This window comes from Natator depressus, chromosome 10 (assembly GCF_965152275.1).
Source record: "Natator depressus isolate rNatDep1 chromosome 10, rNatDep2.hap1, whole genome shotgun sequence".
Taxonomy (NCBI): Eukaryota; Metazoa; Chordata; order Testudines; family Cheloniidae; genus Natator; species Natator depressus.
Window position 1 is genome coordinate 12,526,471 of NC_134243.1, and position 18,417 is coordinate 12,544,887.

General features: G+C 47.8%; 2 protein-coding genes across 9 annotated transcripts in view; one reads left to right on the forward strand and one right to left on the reverse strand.

Annotated features, from left to right (window-relative positions):
* Positions 1–1,636: 1,636 nt before the first annotated feature.
* MAFK (MAF bZIP transcription factor K) lies at positions 1,637–17,599 on the reverse strand. 8 transcript variants are annotated; one of them, XM_074965222.1, is made up of 3 exons: positions 17,539–17,599; positions 6,679–6,758; positions 1,637–5,385 (listed from the first exon to the last, which is right to left on the reverse strand). In XM_074965222.1, exons 2-3 carry the CDS (start codon positions 6,712–6,714, stop codon positions 4,951–4,953), a joined length of 471 nt encoding a protein of 156 aa, XP_074821323.1. In that variant the 5' UTR covers positions 6,715–6,758; positions 17,539–17,599; the 3' UTR covers positions 1,637–4,950. The 8 variants fall into 8 exon arrangements, with proteins under 8 accessions (XP_074821323.1, XP_074821328.1, XP_074821325.1 ...); XM_074965227.1 differs by lacking the exon at positions 17,539–17,599 and adding an exon at positions 11,917–11,958; XM_074965224.1 differs by lacking the exon at positions 17,539–17,599 and adding an exon at positions 9,399–9,726.
* The window catches only part of LOC141994819 (lysosomal alpha-glucosidase-like), a 29,812-nt gene continuing 23,652 nt past the window's right edge, over positions 12,258–18,417 (forward strand). Inside the window, exons 1-2 of the mRNA XM_074965215.1 lie at positions 12,258–12,296; positions 14,010–14,113. Coding sequence (XP_074821316.1) covers positions 12,273–12,296; positions 14,010–14,113 — 128 coding nt within the window. The 5' untranslated portion in view covers positions 12,258–12,272. The remainder of the gene's footprint in view (positions 12,297–14,009; positions 14,114–18,417) is intronic.

Consider the following 18,417-nt stretch of genomic DNA (forward strand, 5'->3'; position numbering starts at 1 on the left):
GCTGTCTTGCAGAGTAGCTAACGTACTGTCAGCACTTTAATCGGGTCCCTGTTGACTGAGAAAGAAGAATACAACCAATTGCAGTGCTAGCACATGCTAGTTCCTGGGGGGCTTCTTCCCATCAAAGTACAATGCCTATTGACTATAGGTAGAGACTGCGTGGCTAGAGACCACTGTGAGTATGCAAAAAGTGCAGCTTGGTGTAGAGGAACACACACAGTCAATTCCAGATGAATCATGAAAGTAGAAGCAAGCGGGCCAGGGAAGATGCTGAACCAGATGCCACTTCAAAATGACTAGGGCACCAAAAATTGTCAGTGGGGAAGCCGGTTATGAAGGGAGTGGAGTACACGCTAGCTCCCTGAAGCACCTAAATCATGGCTTTGAGATGAGGTGAGTTGACAAACCAGCAGCTTAGCACAGGGGTAAACAGTTTGTTGCTATGTGGTCAAGAAACCTGGGTCTCCTACAACTCCTCACCAGGCCTTAGCAGAGTAACACCTGCACATGCCCAGCCTGGCTTTTAAAGGCAAGGGTTGTTGTTTTTTTTTTTTTTTAATAGCAGGCCCCAGCAAGCTATAAAACGAACAGGCTGAAATAAAAGATTAGGTTAAGGAAAGTGCTCTACTGAAGATTAATTCAGGCTCCAAAATGCTGACCATACACCAGCACAACTCTGAAACCAGAAAATGCTTTATTGGAAAGGTACAAAAAACCAGTCACTGCAGCTAAATTTACAGCAATAAATTACGTTGTGGCTGTCAAGAGACCGTGGTGGACACATACACAGGGCTACACGCCTTACAAACAGGAATCCACATTACTTGGTATATCAATAATTTATTTTATAATAAAAAAAGCAGCAAAATAAATATTGAAATGAAATTACTGAATAACCACAGAGGATAGAATGAGTTGGTGATAAAAAACTTAAACAGAAGATCTACCATTTAAAAAAAAAGAATGCAAAAGATCCACCATCTACAGAAACACCCCAGCAGACTGAAGTACAGATGACAAAGGAAAACAAACCCACATTACAAAAGTTTTTTTTCTTTAAATGAAAACAATCATGACAAAGTTTAAATGATCTGAGAGAGAAAAAAATGCCTCCTCCTCGGGCTTTGAGTCGCACTGTAGCTTGAATGTCCCACTATCCCAGCAATACATAAACCTTGCCACTCCCTCGCCCCTCCCAGCCATTATTCATTTTGCCTGCTGCCTTCCCTCGCCTGTCCCAGAAAGATGTGGCATTACAAAACGCACAACCCTTTTGCTCGTTAAATGTTGTTTCCTCAGGCAGAAGATATAGCTGGGCAAGAGCAGAGATGCTAACTTGCTTCACAGGGCTCTGAAGCTTCTCTAGTGGGAAACTATTCCCAGTCAGGAGCACAACAAATGCACATACAGGAGCACAGAGAAGCCCCTGATAAGAAGGACCTGTTATTGCCCAATGTAAACATCCCACAACGCCCCAACTGTGGGTTGGGGACATACCGCTGGCTGCTTCTAATGTCCCCACCTTCATACTGTGGTTCCTATGCACAGGGTGGGTATCGGAGGAAAATTCTGGGCCTGGGGTTCAGAAGTGGAGCCTAATCCTCATGAAATTAAGGCTCGTTGCTTCCCTCTAGTGGTGGTGTGACAAGATAAGAAAGGAGCCCTAGTTACTGCAGTAAGGAGAGACAAGCAGGGAGTGGAAGGAGGGTTGAAGAGAAATAAGCACTCCTTTTCAACAGGGCTCTCCTACTGATTCTGCAAGCATTGGCCCAATTCCCCTCATGTGGCTTTTGCCCTGGGCATCAGACTTGCAAGTGCAGGACGGAACAGAAACAAACCCCAGAGGAAGAAGGGAGAGGGAGTTGTCTCTCCAACGTGGTGAGCAGCTTTCAGATTGTTACTCCCTCTAGGTTACCTTGCAATTCTGACCCACCTGTTGAAGTTAGCCAGCACGCCTCCTTTCCCCCCAAATCACCACCCAAGGAGCCCTGGACTGGCAATTTCTTTTAGTAAAGATTTACAGTATCAAACTTGGAAAAAAAAATTACGAAAAATCTGTATGATAAAATGTATATAATATATTTATATATATATATATTTCTCTTTTTAAATATTTCCACGTGGTCCTTATGGATATCCAATATGGATTACCTACCATAGTTATGGTATCAGCTTTAATAACACCCAGGTCTCATTCTTGATTGAGTGATCAGAGACTACGCGCCTACTAGCACTAAATCAGCAATCACTTGGACAAGCCTTTGGCACACTTCAGAGAACTGGAAAATGCTCGGCCACAATGGAAGTACTAGTAAAGAACTCAGATCTAGTCCTCATCTCATTCCAACAGCAAGAGAACCCCACAGAATTACGTATAAATTCCCCATTACACTCCTGTCTCGATCTCATTTCCTTGGTGCAGTGAAGGATGCCCCGGGTGGTGGTCTTATCTGTTCAGGAATGTCAAGACTTTCATGGAGCTATTCTAGAAATGGGGAACATTCAGTTATTTCCAAGTCCACCGGATATTTTTCTGTTTTTCTCTTTTCAAATCCCAGTGCTAGGAATCTAAACGTTGCCTGTATTAATGGTGGCACCTTAAAGATCTGGGAAGATTTCCAAATACTTTTGAGTTACAGAACATGAAAAGGGTCTTCTCTTCTCTTACTCAGCTTCTGCTGGGGGAGCCAATAACTGGTATCAGGACATCAATCTGCCTGTTAGGAGATGGTAAGGAAGTGGAGGAGCTAAATACCATCCAAACTATATTTGTTGGTAACTTCCTGTTTGTCTCCTCCAGGAGGAGATTAATCTGGTGGGGTAAAAGCCATCAAGGAAGCATTACTCTTACACATTCTATGGCTCAGTAAAGTCATCAGTGTAGATGTTTAGGACTGAATGAGAACCAGGTTCTGCCTCTTCAACTACTTGACTTAAGTACCTTCTTGGGAAACCCAGAGATTCCCAGTAACTGGATAAAAGTGAGCCAACAACAACTTGTGTTTGTCTTTAGAAGAAAGACAGAGCTTCACTAAACTTGTGCATTCTTCTTGCTATTCAAGACACAAGATGACTTCACAAACGGTATCCTACACTGGTCTAGGATGCTAATTTTCTGTCCTTTTCAATGATACGAGCATCTTCCTTTATCCTTTTCAGTTAAACTAGAACACCAATCATTTTTCTCCATCTTCTCCTTTGTACCTTACTCTGGAACATGAGTCTACCAAACTCTTCTGAATATGAGCATCAGCCATCTCCTCCAGTCACCTTAAACTTCAGGAGTCTCAACCTCTTCTCACCTGCTTTAGAACAGGCATCTGACAGCCCACAAATCTTTGACTTACTCTGGAACACCAGGCAATCCCTTTTCTTTCCTACTTCAAACACACAAACATGAACATAGCTATTTACACTCAGACCTGGAAACTTAGAATGTTTTTTCAGTCCTGTTAAAGAAGAGTGGACTCTTCTTCCTTTGGCTTCCTCTTTTCTGCCCACTGCTGATCCACGGTTACCTCTTCCCAATTATCCTTCAGAACCATAAGCCCTACTTCTCGACCCCAATTTTACTATCCCCCAAAAGCCACTGATTCCAATCCTGCCCTCCATGCATCTGAGATAATTCACACCCCCAAGAAATGTTGAGTTTCAGGGTTGTCTTCAGACAAGTTCTCTCAACCCTCCCAACACAAAACACTGTAGGTTTTTCTACTCTTTGGAACCCAGCTTTAATGACTGAGATCGGGTTAAGAATCTTTCTTCTTTTCAGCTTCCACCCAGCATCCCATACCCCATCTCTTGTTGGCAAAGACTAGTGTACATGGCCCCTGAGGTTGGGATGGTCACTGTTCTAACAGGCAAAGGCTTTAACCACCACTACCTCGGTCATCCAGGAGTCTCTGCTGGCATTGATTTTCTTACCCATGTGCTATTGGCCCTCTCATTACTTCAGTGCTTTTAACACATCTTTCTAGCATGCTCTACGGAAACACCTTTCCACAGGGCTGATTTCCAGAAAAACAACTTCCCCCACACGGCAACCTACTCTGCCTCAGTCCAGCAATACTTCTATTATTTCTCTCTATGCCCCCCAACATACCTCCCTTCTTAAATTTTACTGTGCCTTCCTCCCTTGAGCTTCAAGGAACCCTGAATAAACCACTATTACAAACCTGTGGATCATCTGGAAGAAATAAACTGCATAAATATACCCAATTTACAGGCACATCTTGGGGAAGGAGCTCTTGGTAGACTTGGCTTTGTATAAGGGAGGCTGCAATTTAGCTTTATAGGCCACACAGGTATGGGGTGCATTAAAACATGTAAACTGGTAACCAGTATGGGCTGAAGACAGGAAGGTTTTTCCTAACTGGTGTGGTCTGACCCAAAGATATTACCCCTCTATATAACCAACCCTCCTCTCCTCCCCGCAGTGCATGGCGGAATGCACTCTGCTTCAGAGTTTATTTCTCTGCCACTGCTATGACAGATGAAGGTGGTGGTGGGGTGAGGCAACTTCTTAATAGGAGTTGGATGCCACTGAAGGAAACTCTTCTCTATACATTCACCTCACATGATTTCGACAGTCCATCTGTTAGCTGGCTCTTGAACATCATTCACGAAGATGAAGGCTCCTCCAGTATCTTCTCCCAATTGAGAAGCTGCCCACAGCTTAAAGAGGGTTGGGGAGGCAGGGGGAGGAGGAAGAGAAAGCTCAAACTAGGTACAGAGCTCAAATCCCAGCCACAAGAGTTTCCTGGAACCACTAAGTTCACAGAGGAGCAGCCAGTTACATTCCCTTTGTAGATTTTTTTCTTTTTTTTGCACTTTTAAAAGAGAAGGAATTGTTAAAATGCCAATTCTTGAAGTGACCAAGGACTCTGGAACGGTGCATAAGAGCCCTTTCCCCATCCCTCCGAAAGGCTGCTAGTTCCCCCATCTAGGGCACTAGGATGCTGCTGAAAATGGCACAGAACTGGATGAGATTTCAGCTGATTTCACAATGGTGATGACACTAGTGGTGGCGACTTTGGTCGGGGTAATAGGCCCCCGTGCAACGGTACGAGCAAAGGTCTGCAACGCCTCGTACTTGGAGCGCAGGGCGTCCAGCTCTAGCTTCATGCTGCTGTTTTCTCGGGCCAGCTTCTCCACCTCTTGCTGCAGCTCAACCCGCTGCCTCTCCAGCTCCTCCTTCTGTGTCACACGCTTGATGCGGCAGCTGGCAGCATAGCCCCGGTTCTTGAGCGTGCGCCTCCGCTGCTTCAGGCGGATGACCTCTTCTTTCGTGAGACCCCTCAGGTGCTGGTTCAGCTCCCGGACGGACATTGACACGAGTTCATCGTCACTCAGCACTGGGGCGTTCTCTCCCGACTCCTCCTTTACCTACAAGCATCAATTTCACAGAGATAACAGTCAACAGCAAGCAACATGACCAGGTATTAAGCAGCCATCCTGGCTAAAGCAAGAAAGCAACTATGCTACCCTGCAGTAATGTAACTATATTCGTATCGCACCTCTCAGACAGAATTATCCCAAAGCACTTTACAGGCTATTCATACCACTGAAATGCAGCCACCGCTCAGTGGCACATAGCAGATATTTTAGCATAGTATCTTCAGGGCATACAAACCACTGCGATGGGAATTCTAGATATTTTCTGCCAACATTACACAGCCATTTGCAGGGGGATACAGCAATGGATATCTTATCCAGATAAAACTACAAGGAGACTTTTAGGGAGACTGGAGTAAAATTGTTTGAGCTGAAACATGCCATGGGATCTTTATCGCAAGGGGTCAGGACCATAGCTTTTCATCTTATCTCCAGCAGCACAGTGCCTTGCAGGATTATGCTGAGGCATTGGGTCAGTACTGACCCAAAACAAAACACCACCACCTCCTGCACCTTGTGCATTTCTTTTCTGAAGGTCTCCCATCCACATACTATCCAAACCCAACCCTATTTAGCTCATAAGACCACATTCTGAAGTGGTAAGGCTGCAGGCCCATTTACTGGACCACAGTACAGGGAGGTTAGATGAGGCAGACAGAGGAACTCTCCCTCTCTCAACCTTTAAAGTTCTGCAAATAACTATGGATAAAAAACAAACAAACAACCTCTTAAAGGGGTTAAAAGAACATCTACAGAGAATGCAGGGCACCTGGAAGAGAGACTCAAGACACTAGAAGGGATTTCTAACATGCTCATCAGCAAAATGTGCCATCAAAGCCATGAGGCAAGTGTGTCTACGAAGAGTTCACTGCCTACTCAGATCTATAGGTAAGACATCTGCAAATCTGCAGCTTCCTTATCAAGGTGCATATGCCCTTAGTAGCAGCAGTCTCTCACGCCCGCAGACCATACGTTTTGCGATGCTGTCAATACACCCCAACCCCCGCCTGGTTAGATGTGTCTCCTTAATACCAACACAGATACTCTAGTCTATGTGCAATCCCAGAGACTCTTGTCTTCCCCCCTCACCCCCCATTATATCATCAGTGCCCCTCTATCCTTTCTTCACAAGTGCTTCCCAGCTGATACCAAAGAAGCATTCTGACACTAATTTGCAAGCAGAACCCCTCAGAGAATAAATGGCTTTTGGCACTATCGCCATGGCTCCTTGACCCATCCCATTTACCCAGAATCATCTCAGTCAGGCTCCCACCACAGCCTTACCTTTAATGCCTTGTTCGGTTTGGGATTAGTCGTCATAACCTGGGCACAGTCTCCTGGACAGAACTGGTCAGAAATTGCAACTGGAAAAAACAACACAACAGGATTTTCAAAGGGAATAGGGAAGGAAACAGACCCAACATTCAAGACATAGTGACCCATCAACCTTTAGGACCACCAAAAGGATTCAGAGAGGAGTGTCTTCCTCCAGCCACATATGGGAGGGTCTTCTATTGCCAGCAAGTGCCACATGTAAATACAGCTTGTTTTGGTTTTTTGACGTTAAATGGGGCTTGTTTTAAATTCTTGGTAATATTTTTGCTTAGAAAAAGTGCGAGGAAGTAGATCAATACTGGATTCCATCCTCAAGTAGCAATTGTGCTGGCTACCATACACTACTGTGGCAATGTGCTATCTCACCTCTAAGGGCTAGAGGGGAGTTCAGTCTCCATGAGCCAGTCAGTTCTTCATCTGCCCTGTGGAGGATTTTGAGATTTACAGATCCAGCCATTAGGGACTGGACTAAGACTATCAACTCATTTCACAAAAGACACGAAAAAGCCACCAGACAGTAACGCCACCGCCACCGCTCCCCTCCCATTTTGGTCATTACTGACCTGGATTGGCTTTGAACCAGCAGCCTGGGAAAGAAAGGTATTCCATTACTAACCCTTAGCCACAGACACTGCAAATATATCACTTTTAAAAAAGCAGGCAAAACCGATTATTAAGACACGGGGCGAGTTTCTGTGCCTCCCGGTAGATCAGGACTGTTGCTTCACGTTTCACCCTAAGGCTGCGAGAAGTCACCTGTCTGATATTCCTAGAGGAGTATCCATTTACATAAAGAACGTCCTCTGCTGAGAAGCTGCCCTTCACTCTCACCTTCGCTGCTAACTTCTCCCCTTCAATCAGCACTTTAGAGAATCCGTCCAGGGGGACCTTGTTCCAGAACCTTCACACCCACCAAGTTGGAGAGATGACATTGCCAGAGTGATTGTTCGTGATGTACCTACCACAGAAGAGGGCACTGCAGCTGTGACATCACAGCATCTGCCTATACTTTCCCCAGCATCTTGGCTACACAAGCTGGGGAGGGTGCGAGGGCTCCAGCTCTGACACAGAGTCTGTCCCTCCCAAGGAGCAGCTGGAGTGGATTTCAAAGGCTGCAGTGGTGCTGGGTGTACAGAACACACAGACTGTCTGGCGGGAGTTCTGCCCCCCTCCCCGTCCCATTTCCACGTCTGCATCGTGTCACACATTCTAATCATTGATGAAAAATACAGCCAAAGCATCCCAAGCATGATTCCCTTCTGATAGTTGCCATGGTGACCTTGGGAAAGTAGCCAACCCTGAGCCAGTAACCATGGAAACAGAGAAGCCCAAAAGCAATGATGACTTCAGGTCATGTCTGTGAAAAGACATCATGAGGTCGTCAGAGTAAACAAACTCATTCATATCTGCAAACAACCCTGGAGGTGGGAGGTCCAAGGGCATATGAAAGTGGGGTGCAGGAGGTGACAGGGAGTTGTGTGGGTAAAGGAGGCTGGCTCAGTTCAGGCTGCTTTTGCTTGAATTGTACCAGTCAAGATACTTCATCATGTGACATGCACACAATTGAGGGAGAGGAAAGACAAAGAACAAAATCACAAAAAGTAAAACCATTTCCCTGGATTGCAGAATGTTTTCAATAAAGCACCTCATCTCTGTCAGCCTGAGACAGAGATAGTATCTCTCCATCTGCATGTCTCGCCCCCACCCGACTGCCTCCTATCACGCAATACATGAGCCAGACCAGCGAGAGACGCTTCATGATGAATGGGCCACTTAAAGCGACTGGTACGCAGTGTCTTTTGTGCAGCACCACACAGGGTGGTGCATTGTGTCGTATTACACCCCATCCTCACAGCAGTGCCAGCTACTCTCACCTCCTCCCCAGCAGCAGGAGCAGACTCAGCAAAGCCCACTAAAAATGCCCTGGACAAATGGTCACTATTCATCATGGACTGAGTAGCACAAACCCACCTGGGAGGGCACCTCACCACTTACTGAGGGGGAAAAGGGATGGGTGTGGATCTGGAGTCTGACCTCTCTTCTATGTGAAATACAAAACTTGCAGCACAACTAAGAAGCCTGAGGGAGGGCTGAGTCTTCTCTCTCACACGCGGACATCTGTCCAGACATCACTTTTCCCCCTTTGCAGTTCTCCTCTCCCTCACTTCCCAGTCACAGTTGGTATTCACTAACTACGCCTAGCAGGAGCATGCTCCTGCTCAAGCCAGAGACACAAACACACATCATAAGCACAGACAGGAAGAAGGAAGGGCTCCTAGACCTGGCCAAATGGTCCTAAGGAGTAAAAGGAGCAGCGAGTTGCCCATGTATAAAGAAAACACACTGCACCCCCCTCCCTTCGCGTGTGTGCGCGCGCGCACACACACACACGCACACAGAGCCTCAGGCCTGGCAGTCAGTTGGTGCCATAGCTATGCAGTGAGTCACCAGCTGTTTACAGAGCTGGAGAGCTAGAGCTCACATTCCCACAGACCCAGAAACCCTTCCTTCCTTCCCCCCGCATCCCCCCAATCCCTGCAAGGAAAGGGGCACACCCGGCACCTGGCCCAATGAAAACGGAAAAGGGAAGTCAAGAAAGGAAGGAGGGAGGGGGCAGAACATGACTCGGTCACACCCACCGATTACACAAAAAGGCTTTTGATCCTCACCCAGTGAGTCTTCAAAGCACTTTCTACACCAGTCGATGGAAAAACTGAACACTCCACTGGCTGCTCAGAGAGGGGAAGAAATGTGGAATATTGTGGAAAGCAAGTGCTGAGGGTGGAGACTTCCCCAGGGGTCACTGTCGGGGGTAGTCTGCCACCCAAAGTAACTCTGCTTATTTTTAAAGGCCTCCTGCGACTCTGTGTGATGAACCCCCCTTCTGGTCACCTGTTGCTTTGTGCTCGGATGTCTGCTGAAGGGATCTCTATTTACATTCCACACTGCTCAGAGGAAGGTCCTAGACTCCTCCATGTTTGGTACCAGACCAGGCACTCTAGTGCACACAACAATTTAACAAGGACCCAGGTTGTTACAAGTGTTATATGTGGCAGTCACTAGATTACCTGTAAATAATAAGCAAAATCAGCATCTGGAAGAAGACCCCACACAGGAATTTGGTTCTTGCATAAGCATCAATTCTCAAATACTGGTTCACGCACAGACATTGGAGTCAAGGTCCACTGCTATTTGAGAACAGAGTCCTACTTGAGAGTTTAATATAGTACTGTTAAAAGCACCAAAATAAGATCACTGGAGTGACTGAATATCCCATGATAAATTTATTTTATGCCGGTGATCATCACGTGGTGTGGTCTGAACAAGACTTAGTACCATGAATTTGGTTGTAACCCTGACAGACAATTATGCACTCTTAGGCCTCGAGCAAGTTACTTAACTTCTGACTCAATTTCCCCATCTGTATAGCGGGGGGGGGGGGGGGGGAGAGGAATACTTACACAGTTGGTGCTGTTTATGGCTATTTACCATCTACAAGTGGTTAAATACACTATAGTATGTGGCATTTCCTGTACACAGACTGAAAAAAAACCCAGAAAACCCCTTAGTGAAAAGGTACACACAGTGCTGCAAACATTCAATTTTTAATGGTGTCCAGTGCACATACCTTATAGGGGTGTCTGCAAGGCTCTATATAAATGTGTGATCTTATTACGATAAACATTTTCTTTCCCTATTCCTTGTTAACTGCATTTGCAGCCTCCTGTCTCAAGTTAGACTTCAAGCTTTTCGGAGCAGGGACCGTTACAACTTTTATTCTGTAAGCCGCATGGCACATTTCTGAGTGATATATAAATATGTACTAAGTATTATTATGCCCTTGGTAAAGGGACAAGTGTTTCTATAAGGTTGTGTTTCCCATTTATATTTAAAACAAGTGTTTTTATTGGAAGTATACAAAGAACCACAGTGCTAGTGTTTTTATTATAAGGTTATCCCACAGCACTTCTGTCCAGGGCCGGATTTACACCTTATGTGCTCCTAGGCACAGCATCTTCAGCACCCCCCACCCACAGCTGACCTTTGTCTTGCACACAGTTTTAGAGAGGTAAGTTGCACCTAGAACACCTGCGCCCCTAGGCACGTGCCTACTGTGCTTAATTGGAAATCCGGCCCCACTTCTGTCAACACCCTTGCAGTTGACCCCCACATGGTTCTGATCTGACTTACAGCATCCTCATGAGAGCTTGAAGTGCTCTGCTTATTCAGCCCAGGATCACACATTTGATGGTTTCAGTTTGGCACACACTGCAATACCCATTATTTTCCTTTGGGGCTCTCCTCTTCCCCACCCACTCAACCAAGACAACCCTTACTAGTAGGATAAGGTGGGGCAGCACTGCTGTGTGAGAAGAGCACAGCAAATGAGATCAGAATTTGGTTTGAATAGCACTTTTCACACTCCAGTGCTCCCAAAGCACTTTTCAGAGGACGGGGTTAGATACCAGCAGTCACTATGTAGCTAACAGCAGCCATGGATGCACTTGTTTGTAGTTCATACGTAGCCTTGGATGTTAAAACTCATTTTAGTACAAAAGGGAACATTGGCAAGGACATAAATTATCCAGTAGGAAGCACCACAGTTCTTTAGCTTCCATTCACACATGAAGCAGCACGTAGAGTAATATGAGACTATATGACCCTCACCCCAAACCTGCAACAACTTTTCCCCTCCTAAGGAGCAGACAGAGGTGTACTGTTTAAGCAGGAAGGAATTCTCAATTTTATCTGACAATTAATCATCAATAGTCTCAATTAAGCACAGAAGATTATGCTAGGAATACACCCTGTCCAGCCATACTGAAATCCAGCTAGATCATTTCCAATGAAATTGTTCTGTGACTTACCCAAACTTTCCGTTTATCCACAAGCTATTTTCAACTCTTGGTACCCTTCTTCCTGCTTCTGCCTGTAAGTCTCTTTTAAGATTTAAAAGGCAGGCTACTTGGAGCTGGAGTGTGGCTAGTCACCATGAATGAGTAATCCATAGCCAACAGCCTGCCCTTATGTCAGAGGCCAGACAGACTGCCCTGGCTGCTGCTGCGAGAAGCTGAATAGCCACGCTATTCCTGGCCCCTGCAGAGCATTTCAATTTGACAACTGTTCTCATCCAGTGAAAAGCACACACTTACCCAATCCCTACCGTCATACCGCCACATGCCATACCTGCAAGATGGTCACATCAGTTAACCATGCCTACAAAGCTGGCCACATGACACATCCACCAAGGAGGACATCAGGTCTGACAGGTGAGGGAATGGCAGATGCTTAAACCCTAAGCCCTGTGCTTCCGTCCCCTGAAGACATAGCATAGATTCCCAAGACACTGCAGTGTGGAATTCAGAGCGTATCTTCCCCTCCATCATTCACAAGTCCTCCTCCTGCTCTATCAATCCTCACACACACACTGAGAGGCAGACTGACACTTGTCATTCATCTGTAACAGAGAAGGGGGGAAGGATACACCGATGATGTGAATCACACAGAGAGCAAGCATACGTGAGGCAATAACTTCTACGTGAATGGACAGAAGACACACAGGAGGGGTGAGTCACTGTGTTTACTGTTCTAGAGAGAAGCTACACAAGAACATTCACCCAGCTAGCCAGCTTTCCATTTCGCTTATGGATCAGAACCAGCATCCAGAAGCAAAGAACAGATTCAGAAACCTTCAGACTGAATCAGACTGCTGCCAGGACAGGACTCTGAGGCTCTCTCTGGGGAAGCCTGGACAGGGATCAGACAGTCTTCAGTGGTTTAGTAAACAACTGAGTCAGATGCTGCAGAGCCCTTGTGGTTATAGAGCAGAGGATTCAGGGTATCATGAGAGCGTGCCTGTGTGTCACGTTACAGAGACCCTGGAGTTTCAGGGAGGGGAGACTGGGAGCTACTGAGGTCAGATGTACTGCAGACAGCTTCTGATATAAAGAGGGTACAGAGCTCTGATTTCATGTGCATTTATAAAATATAGTGATAAATAATGTTCTACTAATATCAGTTAAATCTCACACCAGCTCCAGAGGCAAATAAATATTCCATTTTACAGACACTGAAACTGAGGCCCAGCACAGTAAAGTGATTTGTTCACAGCCACAGTGGGATTTAATGGCAGAACTGGGATTAGGATTTATGAATTCATGGCCCTTCGTCATCCTATGCGCCAACTATTATATCACGTCTTTCTCAGCCTATATAGTGATAGTTAGCAAGGAGGAGAGATAACAGTACTGTTATGCAGTGTCCCACATGTTGCAAGCCAGTGGAATTTGCTGCAGATCTACCTCTTGCTTCAGAACTGAGCAGCAGGATCATGGCTTTCATTAAGGAGAGTTTCCAGGCTTTACAGTCACAAGAACGTCTTCCAAACATGAACCAATGCAGCATTACCTGCCTGAGTCTTTAGACAGCCTGAAACAATCGCTCAGCAAAAAGCGAGGGGCTTATTCATCTCAATAGGGTGCTGAGCTTGGGATTTCTTGATAACAGAGAGTTGCACTGTTTTAGCAGGCATCTAGCTATGAAATACTCAAAGTACAGGTGTGTTTGTGGGATAAAAAACAAAACAAAACTGCACACCATGCCACTTCAGCTGCCAAAAGCCCCAGGCGTCCCACCTTCAGTTCTCAAACTTCCAATATAGTTACATGTTTTCAATAGAGCACCTGAACACTGACTGACAAGGTAGACTGAACCAATCGTTTACAGTTAATTCAATAAAGACATACATTTTGTAATGTCTAAGACTGCCAATCTGTTGCAAAAACAATGGAGGCTAAGGCACAGAATTAGGGGAAACTTGCAAAGTGCACAGCCCTCAGACATTAGAAACAGAGTTTGCGGATTTCTGCTTCCATATTTTTTAGATGCTGCACTTTTGCGGTGGGGTCTGCGTTAACCCTAATGTTTCAAAGAACATTTAGCACAATTAAGCCAAAGTGTGAGCGCAAAGCGCTGACAAATTTTGCCAAGGGTCCTGCTAACTGGATCCAGCACAGCCCCTGCACTCTGTAACCATATCCTCATTAATAATTATCCTCCACATTCTCTTTGAAGAAAAGGAGTACTTGTGGCACCTTAGAGACTAAAATTTATTTGAGCATAAGCTTTCGTGAGCTACAGCTCACTTCATCGGATGCATTCAGTGGAAAATACAGTGGGGAGAATCTCTTTAGGTACACACAGGGTTAATTCTCCCTCCCCCTCGGTCCTGCCCAAACTATGCACTGTCATTGGATAATAAAAGTGTCCATCATGTTTAGGAAGAGACAAGAGGAGGCAGGCGTCTCTGCATTAGTTTACACACGGAAGGGGAGAGAAAGAGAGCAGGCGACAAGCACGACTCCATCAGTGCGAAAGCAGCAAGGTAAATAAATTAAATACTAAACCATGGCAGCAGCATAATGGAACATGCCGGCTGGGCTGGTGTTGGGAGCAGGGCTGCACCTTTTCCAAAGACACAGGGCCCAAAATCCCACAAAAAGGGATGCAGTTTTCCACTGTGTGGGACAGGAGCATTTGCTCACTACCTCTCTGTTCTTCTTCACAGACCCAGCTTTGCTCTAGTGAGGAGCTACCCAGGGGGCAAACAGGTCAAGACAATAAATGGAGCCCTTTCCATTTTCTGTAAAGCCCCTTTGCCCAAAGGGGTTTGTTCCCAATTTGAGATCTCCTGGCCTGTTTTCTGCTGGGATCCATAGAACAGGGCCCCTCCTCCACTAAGCAACACACAGAGGAATGGGGGGAGGGAGATAAAGGAAATGGCCCTTGGCAGCAGCAACAGATCTCTCTAAAGTTGACTAAATCATGTTTTTAAGGTTCAGAACACCTCCCTTCCCCCCTCTTTTGTCCCCTCAGCAGGGATGTTTCTCTAGCTTGTGCCATCTCCTTCCCTGTCTGAAGAAGATAGAGGAATAAGGTTTCCCCACCCTTATCTCAGTCTAAAAATCCAAAGTGATCAGATGTATCCTGCACAGTCACCAGGCAAATCTACCGCAGAGCAGATGCTCTGAATGTTAAAGTCCCCCTCCCCGCTCACTCTTCATCAAGGGTGTGGTCTCTGAACTGCTGGAGACCATTTTCAGATGTTTCCCCTTTCCAGGTGTAGCCCTCCTCAGAGTCATATTCATCAGGCCAAAGGCCAGACATGAGACTATGCGCAACTATGTATCTAAAGGATTGTGGGGTTTGTTAATAAGCATCTCCTTCCCCTCAGAAGGGGAACATTTTGCCTCCTCGGAATTCCCATTCTCAGCCAGTCTAGGAAAAGAGTGGACCAGGAAACCAAACCTGCATTTCTCACATCAGCACAGAATGTTACTGTTAGCCCAGAAAAACTCTTTTCTAAGCAAACTAGTGTATTGTGTAGGGAGGATAAAGACCACCAAAATGCAAACTGCCAGTAGTAGGGATGCCTGCTTATCAGTATTTCCAGATCCTCCTTGCTCCACTCAGAACTGTGGACCCATACTGATTTTACCCAGAATTCTCAAGGCTCTCTTTACACTTCAAAGTCAGTCATATTTAGAACTCCGAGTCAGAGGGCACAGCTTTGCTAGAACTGTGTTCAAGAACCATTCAAAATTAGGCAATCTGTACACTTATCCTATGGCACAAGCTAATGAGAACCACCACTACAATGTGGGTACAGGGTACCCTCCTCCACTAGCTTAAGCTTTTGGCCTTCCCAGTGATAGAAAACATGCCAGTTGTCCGTAGCGAGGACTGCTGGCCATTTCTGATTCAAAATGCAAGGCATCTTATGTTACTACAACCATGTCTAAACCAGGAGGCTCTTTCAGTCTCATGGGTGGCCATGTAGAGCAGGTGATTAAGCAACATGTGCCTTACACAGGGTTTCAACACCTCAAGAGGTCACATGAAGGTGTGTTCATTTGTCATGGCTAACACAATGCAAAGAATTACAAAAATATCTAGGGATATGCAGTTTCCTTTAATGTAGTAGTAGGGTTCACAGGAGCATCTGAATTCTAGCAGGTTTCAGAGTAACAGCCGTGTTAGTCTGTATTCGTAAAAAGAAAAAAGAAAAGGAGTACTTGTGGCACCTTAGAGACTAACCAGTTTATTTGAGCATGAGCTTTCGTGAGCTGCTCATGCTCAAATAAACTGGTTAGTCTCTAAGGTGCCACAAGTACTCCTTTTCTTTTTTCTTTTTATGAATTCTAGCAGTTGCCCTTCCTCAGGTACTTCCTGTGTGCCACCAACATGCATGCATAGAGATTCCTTTGCATGTCATTTGAATGCTTGGTGATGGGGCTGCATGGGTTCTTTAAGGGGACAGAATAAAATCATTCAGAGATGAGCTATGCACAAATGCTAAATTCAGAAAAAGCATCACAACTTGGAGATGTTACACCAGCAGCACTATCTAAATTCAGAAGGATTTAACTGAAAAGTTGCTTTGCTGAATCATACAGCTTGCTAACACTACAGCCTGTTCTAGTGGATGCAATCCTTCCAGCCCAAACATTAACTCCCTTCAGGCTTTCAGTGTTCACTCAAGCTATGTCGACACTGCGCACCTTACAATGGCGCGCCGTTGTAAGGTACGCAGTGTAGCTACTCCTTGTTGCCAGGAGAGAGCTCTCCTGAGGACAAAATAAAACCACCTCCAAAGAGGGGTGGTAGTTTAGTCGGCGGGAGACGCTCTCCCACTGACAAATCGGTTTGTCCACACTGGTGTTTTTCACACCCCTAGGCGACAAAAGTTTTAATGCCCAAAGTGCCATGTAGACATAGCCTCACTCCCAACTACCATCCCTCTCTACTCTCCTTCATGCCTGCCCAGGCGCTCTCTCTCCCCCATTCCAGACTGGAGAGGATAGGCGGGGGATTGGGGTCTCTGGCCTAGTTAAAGCCTCCTGTCCCAATGCCCCTTTGGCCAGGCACCCTCTCCTCAGTTAAAAGACCATTCCAGACTCCGCTTTTCATCTTGCCGGAAACTCTGGTCCTAAGACCTTCCCAATCTTTCTGATCCATTCCATTTACCTCTCCTCTGCTCAGATTTCCTGCTCCAATGCCCCATTGACATAGTCCCACCAGGAGAGTGCTAATCCCATATACTTCTGCACTCTTCTCCCCAAGACCCTTGTGCCATCTGCAGTCTATGAGCCATGACTGCCCCCCAAATGCTCCTGGTACCCTCCCTACTGTCATCCAGCTCCTTCTCGTCTCCCCTCCTATCCCCAGGAGAAGGGGGCATCATCCCCGACACCTCACCAAGCCTCATTAATGGCCCAGATCCCGCTTCTCGCCCTCGTGCCACACTCCATGCACCCAGCCCCTCCCCCCAGCGCCAAGCCGGCCGGCCCCCACTTCTCACACCCCACCCGGAGCCCCACTGCCCTCTGGTCAGAGCCACCCCGGCTCCTGCCCCTCCCCTCGCAGCCGGCGCGCCCCATGGCGGAGCGCCCCCCACCCCGCAGCGCCCCCCACCTGCTCCTCACCCCGCCCGCCCGCGCCGAGCGCGTGGTGGGGCCCCCGCCCGGGGCAGCCACGTGTGTGAGAGCCGCCGCCCCCCCCCCGCTCCCGGCGCGGAGCCGGACGCGGCACCACGGTCCGGCCCGGCCCGGCTCGGCCCGGGACGGGGTGGACAGACACCACGTGTCCCACGCGATGATGACTCAGCGAATTTCCAGCTCCTGCTACAAAGTGCCCGGCCGCTCCTTGCCCGGCTCGAGGGCTCCGCGCGGGCCGGACCCTGCCCCACCCCGCCGAGCCGAGCCGAGCCGAGCCGGACCCGACGGCCGCACCCCGGGGGCTGCGTCTTACCTGGGCCTGTCAGGAGCGCCCGGGGGGGGAGGTGGCGGTGGAGGCGGGGACGCGCGCGGCGCGGGGGAATGGTAGCGGGGACGCGCTTCTCAGCCACCCTCCCTGTGTGTGCGAGTCCCGGGAACAACAACAAGCGCGGGGCCCCCCCCGCCCCGGAGCCGACCAACCAGGGCCCGGGCCGCTTCCGGGATCGCGCCTCACGCCTCGCGTCATCTGGCCACGCCCCCTCGTCATTGCGCGTCGTCTGGCCACGCCCACCGCGTTCATTCATGGAGCTCGGATACGGCCGGGGGAGGAGCCGGAGTGGAGACAGGCGGGGCGGGAGGGTGCACGGGGAAGGGGTCGGAGGATGGGGGAGGGGCCGGGCAGGAGGGGCAGGAGGATGCGGAAGTGCAGTTGGTACAAGGGGGGTGGGAGGGGCAGTGGAGACAGGAGAGTGGGGCGGGGCATCCTTCCCGTGGTAGTGTGGGTGGGGCATATGAGTGTGGTCTGAGACAGCCCAGCATCGGTCTTGTATTGCTCACCCCCATGAGTAACATCCCTAACCCTACACACCCCGCACTGCGGAGGTGCAGCCACCTCTGGGGCGGGGGGTAGCAGCTTCACAGGGTGGCCAGAGACAAGCAATTTGCATCAAACTCTGTCCTGTGCAAAAAAAAAAAAATGCCCTAGACCCCCTGGCAGAACTCGGGCATACAAGGTCTTGCCTGAAAAGCCCCCCACGCAGTAAACTGCAGGGTGCCTGCTCTGCCTAACTTCTTTCAGACCTCAGGGAGCGTGGGACATTTCAGATGCAATGTTTAGAGTGCTGCTCATCATCCCCTTTGGCAGCCCAGTGGGGCTGAGTTCAAGATAGCTGTACGGGCACGACAAGGTAGG